At 39.8% G+C, this 8,905-nt stretch overlaps 1 protein-coding gene across 1 annotated transcript in view; it reads right to left on the bottom strand.

Moving 5' to 3' along the window:
• Window positions 1-8,905, bottom strand: part of LOC109465812 (serine/threonine-protein kinase unc-51-like) — a 23,651-nt gene that overhangs the window by 7,102 nt on the left and 7,644 nt on the right. The window contains exons 4-16 of the mRNA XM_019763293.1: window positions 6,255-6,287; window positions 5,667-5,703; window positions 5,339-5,389; window positions 4,059-4,178; window positions 3,479-3,552; window positions 2,901-3,061; window positions 2,676-2,758; window positions 2,425-2,472; window positions 1,613-1,716; window positions 851-1,016; window positions 667-712; window positions 402-476; window positions 7-242 (exon numbers count right to left, since the gene is read on the bottom strand). Coding sequence (XP_019618852.1) covers window positions 7-242; window positions 402-476; window positions 667-712; window positions 851-1,016; window positions 1,613-1,716; window positions 2,425-2,472; window positions 2,676-2,758; window positions 2,901-3,061; window positions 3,479-3,552; window positions 4,059-4,178; window positions 5,339-5,389; window positions 5,667-5,703; window positions 6,255-6,287 — 1,234 coding nt within the window. The remainder of the gene's footprint in view (window positions 1-6; window positions 243-401; window positions 477-666; window positions 713-850; window positions 1,017-1,612; window positions 1,717-2,424; window positions 2,473-2,675; window positions 2,759-2,900; window positions 3,062-3,478; window positions 3,553-4,058; window positions 4,179-5,338; window positions 5,390-5,666; window positions 5,704-6,254; window positions 6,288-8,905) is intronic.

Raw genomic sequence — 8,905 nt, 5'->3', positions numbered from 1 at the left:
AAAAAGTTTTCACCTTGTCCCTGTGTACACCAGGTGCTGCTAACTTTGGGCTGGAATACTGTCCACCTGGGCTGGTACCACAACCCCTCCTGGCAGGGGAGGGAGGGGTGTTGGGGGAGGGGAGGGACCCCCTCCGCTGCTGGATCACATGGTACGCCTCAAGCTGCGAGGGTACGGGGACAGGCTCTGCCATGCTGCCGGTAGGGGGGTGGACAGGGTTGTGAACAGGCAGACTGGATGGTCTGGAGTTGATGAGAAACGAGTTGATGTTAATCCTAGATTAGTCATTAAATGGATCCTTAAGCCTATCACTTCCAGTCAGATTTTATACTAAAAACCATGTGAACAGCAGTCCAAAATGATCACAACCTTCTGAATCAGGCAAAGTCAGTGGTTCTTACCTGGAGTCTGTTCTTACAGCCACGGGAGCCTGCGCTCTGCTAGGGGGAGTCGCTGACACACGGGGAGGAGAGGCACTGTGGGAGAATACCAGGGGAACAAGTTATTGCCTACGTTCTGATTTTTTTCAGAAAAACCTAGAAAGTAAATAAAATTGAGAGCTGTTAACCTATGAAGAAGATTAAGACGGCACTCTAAGAGTCCTGACCGCTGTGAAGAAAGCACAATTCTTGACTAATAATTCAGATAAAATGAGGGGAAATTTACCTGTAGGCACTCTCCAGGCCTCGTGGTCGTGACAAGTGACCTTCAGCTGGAAAAACAAACAAAACGACTGTTCAGAGGATTTCAGTTACGCACAGGTTCAAAATTTACCTAAAAATTTACCATTTGCTCCTGACTGTACAGTTTTCCTATAATGGCAGTATGAGTCTTGTGTTCTGTAGTGTACCTGATATGTCTGAGGGCAGGTTGGTGGGGACCATGACGAAGTCCTCCTGGTCAGACGAGGACTTGCTGCTCTGTGTGTCCCGCGACACGTCCAGGAAGCTGGGCGGCTCCTGGGGCGAGCTCAGCAGGTCTGGGGTTTCCCGCGGTCTCAGATTGCCCGCGGCCGTCTGGGGAAAATTTGGAAGAGCTCACATCATGGCACCGTCTAAATACATGTACCTGTATCTGTATCGGTATAGCCGGTTTAACAGTCCTTCGGCATAACACACCAGTAACACACCAGTCTCAGAGTCCAAATTCTACAGCAAGAACTTCTTTCCACAGACTGAAGAATTATGGAACTCTCTCTCCTGTTTCCCTCTCAACTCAAAAGCCTTCAAAATCAATGTTTACCACCATCTCTTAGTCACCATCTGATAGTCAACTACAACTTCCAGTGCCCAAAAGTGGTCTGCAGTATAAAATTTGATTTTAAAAAAGAGCAAAAATTCTTCTTTCACTATTGACACAAAAAGTCATCAGATGCATGTGGGCAAAGATTTTTTGTCAGAACTGCCCACAAAAGACCACTCTGGGGACCGATAAAATCTGGCTTGCTGGTATATGGACAAGAGGTCACTATAGACATGATTTTTAATGCTTGTGTCAATGGGAAAATTTATCTAAGGGACCACCAAAAATGGTCATGTTGGGAGGTAGCTCCTATGTGGAGGCTGTGACTTGTACAGGGTTGTCTGTACTTAGAAGATGAGTAGAAGCGTACCAGAGGAGAGCTGCCCATGGGGAGGGGGGCAGGTGAGGCTGAAGACTTGCTGCTGGGTGAGCTGGAGGAGGATGTGTGGCGCAGGGGGACTGGGACAGGGGACGCTGTAACAACAGAGACACAACACTGTTACTGCACATGCCTTTCATGGGTCTTTCATTTATTTTTGTAGGAAAATGAGGTTTTTGCAGTGGTTTAAGTTCATGGTTGAAACAATTCTGTAGAGTTCTGTAGTAATAGATTGTTATGAACTCACTGTAGAGAGGTCACCATAAATTTAAAGAAAACCAATGCAAACATTTCAAGATAATCACAGTATAATCTATTGATGAACAAGATGCCATTTCTGGATGGCCAAGTACTGCAATGGCCAAAAAAATGAAAAAAGAAAAAAAATGACCAAGAAAAAATGAAAAAAAAAAAAAACACGAAAAAAGGAGGAAAAAACTCACCTAGCTCAAGAATGCTGTCACCTAATTCTTCAAAATCTTTTGTAAATGAAAAACAACCAGCGCACTTAATTTGTTCTCATGTTCCAACTGAAATGAAACTGTGACCATTTAGACTGTTGCAACTGACTGACTTACTCACTGCATTTCAATTAAAAAGTCTGCCACCTAAATATTCTACCTAACCTTTAAATTTCAATTTGCAACATTCTTTGGATTCATAAAGCCCCCTGAAGATTCTATGCCCTTTGGTTAAAAAATACATATCAAATTCTGCTTTTTTTGTCAGAAAATTATAGTATATATGGATAAGGACACAGCAAACTTCATTGACAGGCTGTCTTATAACACAAAGCAACTTACTGGGCTTGGTAGGACTGCCACAGATGAATGGATGGACAAAGAATTCCTCTGTAACGAAACAACAAGATTAAAGTCATTACTACTAACATTAATGAAGATTTCTCTTGTCATCAAGTAGAAGAAATATAAAGATTTACACAAGTTCTTTTTTATGAAAAAATAGATGACTGCTAAATCTTATCAGTTGTCATTGCAAACTACTCGTTTATGCTGAAGTTACTGTACATCGGGATAATTTCAGACATTCCTACCATAGTCCATTCTCTCTTTGTGGTTCCTTTTCAACAGTTTAGTGAGAAGGTCTCGAAGGGCTGAGGAGGTGCCTGCTGGCAAACTGTGGGGAAAACAATGTTTCACAGTTGGTCAGGTCAGTTGACGAACTAATAATCTGGTATTGGTTATTCTTAATTAATTTGTTTATGGTCGAACCAATACAGTAATACAGTAGTAAAAATGAGCACGTCTTCCATACTTACTTTGGAATGAGGACTTTGTTTCTCTCGTAGAAGTGTTTGAGTCCCTGTGGACTGGAGGCCTGGAAGGGAGCCTTGCCTGTGAGACACTGGAACATGATGGTGCCGATACTCCACAGGTCTGCCTTGGCATCGTAGTGCTGGGAGGTGATCACTTCTGGGGCCTGGGGAGATACACGTCATGTATACAGACACGGTCACATACATTGTCAGATTCACCCATGCACTGATCATGCCATAATTCACAGATTTGAGAAGGAACAGGTGCAATAGTTTGAAAATTAAACTACTGCAGCATTTTCACCCATTTCTCCTTAAGCCTACAGCATATGGTGATATTTTTTAGCAAAAAAACTCAGAAGTAGCACTTTGTCAATTTCATCCAGGATGAAATGCCTAAAGTACATATTAAGTGTAAGACTTATTAAGTGGTCCTCTATGTGGATATATGGCACATGGGTATTACATAAACCGACTACATTTGCTGTGTCTATCATTAGAAAGAAATGGAAGGAAGTGATATTGTAAAGGTTCTGCTTCAGAATTTGAACCACTTGATTAAAGAAGTATGTGTAACCTACCATATACATGGGGGAGCCACACAGAGTTGCTGCCATCATGTTACTCTGCAGGTACCTTGCAAATCCAAAATCAGCTGTGAACAGAGGGAACAGAATAAAACTGTTAATAATGCACACCAAAATAACTTAATACTTCTTATAAATTCATTACCTATATCCAATAAATTGTTGTTGTTCTGCAGGAAAATACATGATTTCATATACCAGAGGGTAGGCATAGACTGCTGTGCATTTTGCTTTCTTTAAAAAAGCCAAGTGCTTACAAGTCGTCATTTCAGCACTAAGGACAGAATCATATACTGTGGCAGGGGTGGTAGGGTTGGACCACATTTCAGCACTAAGGATAGAACCATGTACTGTAGCAGGGGTGGGAGGGTAGGATCACATTTCAGCACTAAGAACAGGACCATGCACTGTAGCAGTGGTAGGATAGGACCACATTTCAGCACTAAGGACAGGACCATGTACTGCGGCAGGGGTGGTAACATTAGATCACATTTTAGCATTTAGAACAGTATAACTATGTAGAATTATCAACATATGTTCTGCACAGCAATCTTAAGTCCATCAGCTGACTGACCTATCTTGATCTTGATGTCTTGAGGTGCAGGGTTGGGTCTTGAGTGAGACAGTAGCAGGTTCTGAGGCTTGAGGTCCCGATGGATGATACCTTTGGCATGGAGAGCCTTCATAGCAGAGGCTGACGGGAATAAAGTCAACAAGTTAAATTCACATGCCTTTACAAATTTATGTATCAAACACATCAGAGATATTCACAAAATATCACAAAAAATATTTTGCGGAGGTAAGAGACCTTTAATTTCTTGTTTTGTACTATGACAGTGCACATCTTTTGTCCCTGCGTCAGCTTAAATGTTCCACCATGCACTGTACCATGTAATTAATATGTACGCTGATTCTCTAATGGTAAAGAATACGTCGCGCCAGACAGATCAGCTAATTGCACAGTAAACCATTACTCCAGAGTATTTAGTGGCCACATTAGCCTTTGAAGAGGGTGCCTTGATGCCGTGTGCTTATTAAAGACCTACTTGACATTCTAGCAGCATATTCAATTATGACAGACAGACAAATGGGGGACCAGAGAGGTGTTTTTGAGAAGAAAGCAAGTGGCCAGAAAATAAGACTAAAAAGCTTAACCATCAGTAGACATTTGGCATCAAATTTGTATTGGTTACAGGTTTGAGCAACAGAAAATGGCATAATTATATTTTACAGCTTTTCACTGACGTAAGTGCATCTCAAATCAAGGTATCTTGAGGTATGAAATCAGGGCAAACAGCTTTTCCATTTCCAACCTTTATTTGTAGGCAAAGTTAAAAGGCAATTAGATGAGCACATGATAAAGTCAACACTGAATCAGCAAGGTCTAATCTAATACAGACTGAGCTGACCCATAACTTGCATCCTGTCAATTCTTACAGTTTTGTTGTGAGTCACTGAAAATCACCCACAGCCAATGTACATAAACATAGAATGCATATCAGCTAGTCTGGGCAAATGCATTTTGATAACATGAAGTTCTGCTACGGCGCCAAAATTGATTACCCTCTCTCCTGCTATTTAATTTTGGCACCAGATTTGTATTGGTTACAGCATTATGTAGCATGGAGAAGGTTAAACGTAGCCCCACAGGAAGCATGTTACACAACAGCATTTTCTTGGAAACCGTTTACTGCTATCATTTTGTGGGGATGACTTTCCATGCATGACAAATATCTGTGCTCCAAGCTTGATTGAGCTAACAGATCAGACGCAAAGTCTGGCACAGAGACAGACAAGGGAAACACAAGGAGAAAAACAAATTCTTCGATTTGGCACAACATTATAATTTCTTACCTATTTGTTTGAAGAACAGCCTAATGGTATCTTCACTGAGGGTGCCTTTTGCTGTTGAGAGAGAGCAAAGCAACCATGTACGCAGATCAACTAAATCCCACATTTGGGAATATCATTGATCAGACACTAACAACAAATGATTGCACTATGGCAAAGAATTTTACATACAGATTACTAGATCTATGTCATTCTACATTGCATTTTGCTTTTGCATCATAAGGCACAAGAGTTTTCCATACACACTACAGTAACTGTAGACTGCAACAGCTATATTACTAATCAAGATGGAAGCTAAATATAAAACATATTTTTGGCCAGCAATACTTACCCTGCAAATAGTCTGCCAAGTCCCCACCATTGCAGTACTGTAGGGTAAGGACAGAGTATTTAAGGTCAGGGTTAGAACTGTCAATAGTGTAGCATTTATTTCTGTCAGAAGTGACACTGCCTTGAACTTATCAACAAACAATTCCAGGCTTTCTGTACTCTTGTTTTGGTCACATTTTTGGGACCCAGCCATGTTTTGCTGTCATACTTTGAGATACATGTATGTTGTCATTATCAATCGCCAATTACAAATGACTGACGAACGATGATACTTTTAATTGTTATAGCACTATTCTAGGGGTCGAAATACCAAAAGCATTATACATACGCAGATTAGTGCAGGTAAAATTAGGGTTGTGCAGGTATTTCTTATGTCTACCTGCACCTAACCTGTGCTGGTCCATGTACTGGGTTTACATATAGAAAATGTAGTTGTAAGTGAATTCTTATTTGTTGTATTGACTGTCACCTGGCCTACGCAGGATAGAATAATGGCCACTATGGTGTTTATTTCAGAACAGTTATTAGTACGATCAATAGTCCTGTTTTAGTTTTTCTGGCTTGTTTTGTGTGAAGAACTGATACATACCTCCATGACCAAGTAGACATTTGTGTGAGTTTCCTGTGGAAATAAAAAAAAATGTTAATTTTTAATCAAAAAAGGAAATGTCATGTTTCTCATGTATGAAAGTACTATACATGACAGTTGGCTACTTGGTATTTTGTGACTAAGTACTTAATTATTCATAAGCAGGACATTGCAGATGTTAGTTGCAAATGAGTCATATCAGTCCCTTGGTGATGCAAGCTGTGCAGCTCTGACCTTGAACTTGAAAGAATGCATTAGTAATAGTAGATACGAACTTGTAGTAATTTTCTAAGTTCATGGTTGAAAAGAATTCTGTGGTACAGCTGCTGAAAATGCATATGCCAGTGTCAAGAATTCATGGTAAAGAGGTTGGCAAAAAAACTACTGCAAACATTTCAAGATTTACAGTACCCGTAGCAACTGTGCAAAGGTGACTTTATTTTTGGTACAGCTTATATAACATCAGCCATTAATCTCTAAGGGAATAACCAGTAACTTAAACCTTCCAGCGTCACAACATATTAGGACAATTTACACTAATTAATCAGTGCCTTAAAGCTTCTAGTGTCACACGCATATTAGGACAGTACACTGATCAATTACTGGATTAATATCCATACTAGGCTAAAAGAAAAAAAAAAGAACTTGGCGAGCAATACGTGGTCATCTAGTATAAAACTGGTATTTCGTAGACCAAATGACAGTATAACGAATAGAGGAAAGAGTACTTTTTCAATCTTTTGATATACTAGATAAGACCATAAACCATTGTAAGGACTTCAACGACGTATCTGGAGTGTCGCTTGTTTTACTTTGTTTGACCCTTACCTTTTCCCTCATGACCTCAACGAAAAATGACCGGCAGGCCAATTTTTTTGTGGATCAACAAAGGCTCACACCAATCAAACAAAACCTAAATCTAAAACAAGGTTCAATTGTATGAGATGTCAAGACTTGAATTCTCCAAAAGTTTGATGTTGCAATTCATTAGTTAAGTGTTTTTCAAATGCCTCTGAGTCAATGTTTTGAAACATGATACCTTTGTTGCCAAAAGACAAATTAGCATTGCACTTAACAGAAAAATATCCTGAAGTTATTATAACACTGACATTTCCTAAAGACTTGTTTTCCTACGATTCAAGATCATAAGAACATAACATGCTTAGTGCCTGTCCTCTTCATTACAAGTAAACAACTCATACACTTGTCAATAAACAATACTACATGGCCTGACCCCAAATAACACTCAACAAGAAAACAACTCCTCCACAACACACAAAGACTGCTATTGACAAAGAGCCAAACATTTTCAGCAGTTGACACTACCACGCAGGTAGAGTTTCTGCTATGTGTACATGATCCAAAAACTTCAAGGCATCTAATGCAGAACAAGAAATATTCTGGATGAGGAAATCTGATGCTTACATGACATTTACTGTCATTTTTGCACATTTTTGTTCATCACTTAATGCTTAAAGCACACAAAACAACAATCTACATGAAGTGCCTCTTAATTTGGGTACCGCCCATAAATAATAAAACCGGCCTACGAAACAAGCAACTGTTTTCCGCCAGCAACATCACATTTTTTACAAATATCAGTATGATATGCAATGGTGTACTTGTTTAAAAAATGATCAGAAAATTGACTTAACAAATGCAGTTTTTCTGTCCCAAAATCATTTTGGGTGGATCAATATGTAGTAGATTTTATGTTAATCAACCACCTAATCAACAGACACATGACAGACAGCTGTGTAATTGGTTGCTTGTTTTGAGAGTAGTCCCTGGGGAGTCCTGCTGGCAGGAGGTCAAAGGTCATGAGGGATGTCAACAAAACAGGTCCCTGGCCCTGGGATGACCTTCTACATTTCAAGGACAATCTGGCTGGGGGTGACCCTAGGTTTGGTCACGGCCACATACCTGGCAGGCAAGGTTCAGTTGTCCAGGGCTAAAATTAGCCTTGCTGCCATGCAGACAAGGTGTATAACAGCTGCTTTGTTGTTATAACTATCATCATAATTTATCAGCAAACTTGTACTTGACAAGTAATTGCAAGGTACACACAGTATGTACAGAGGGAAAAAGTGCCAAGCCTATAGATCTATCTGGTGTTTTTACCTACAATACTGACTGAGGGGTTTGACATTTTGGAGAAAGTGGCTGGCGAACCATTGCACGTTACATAACTATCACTGTTTACTCTGAAACACAGCCTTAGGGCAAAGCAGCGATTTTCAGCTAAAGAATCACATTCAATGGTGACTCTTTCTTCATTTCTAATTCAAATGTTTAAAGAGGCATATCTCCATCTATATATAATATATCTTATACCAAGGCTTGAAACAAATTATTTGCCAGTTATGCCCAGACCCCTTTGGGAATATCTTCGAATTCCCCTCTTGTGGACCTCTTTGATTAATGATGTTAGAACTGAACCACATACAAAATTTCTTCCTCTCTCATTCCCTGGGCATTAGCACAGTAGTAAGTCAGCTTGATAAGGTATCACCTTGACATTGTTCAAGCTGAACATTTGTTATTTGAAGTACAATATCATTGTCAAAGTCATTGCCAATAAAGAAAGAAAGAATATCTGCAAACATGTTCCAGATATTATGTGCATGTAATCTCAAACACTGAAGGAAAAT

Source organism: Branchiostoma belcheri, unplaced genomic scaffold (genome assembly GCF_001625305.1).
Source record: "Branchiostoma belcheri isolate BF01 breed outbred unplaced genomic scaffold, Haploidv18h27 scaffold1, whole genome shotgun sequence".
NCBI classification, from domain to species: Eukaryota; Metazoa; Chordata; class Leptocardii; order Amphioxiformes; family Branchiostomatidae; genus Branchiostoma; species Branchiostoma belcheri.
This window is presented reverse-complemented; position numbering and strand designations above follow the sequence as displayed.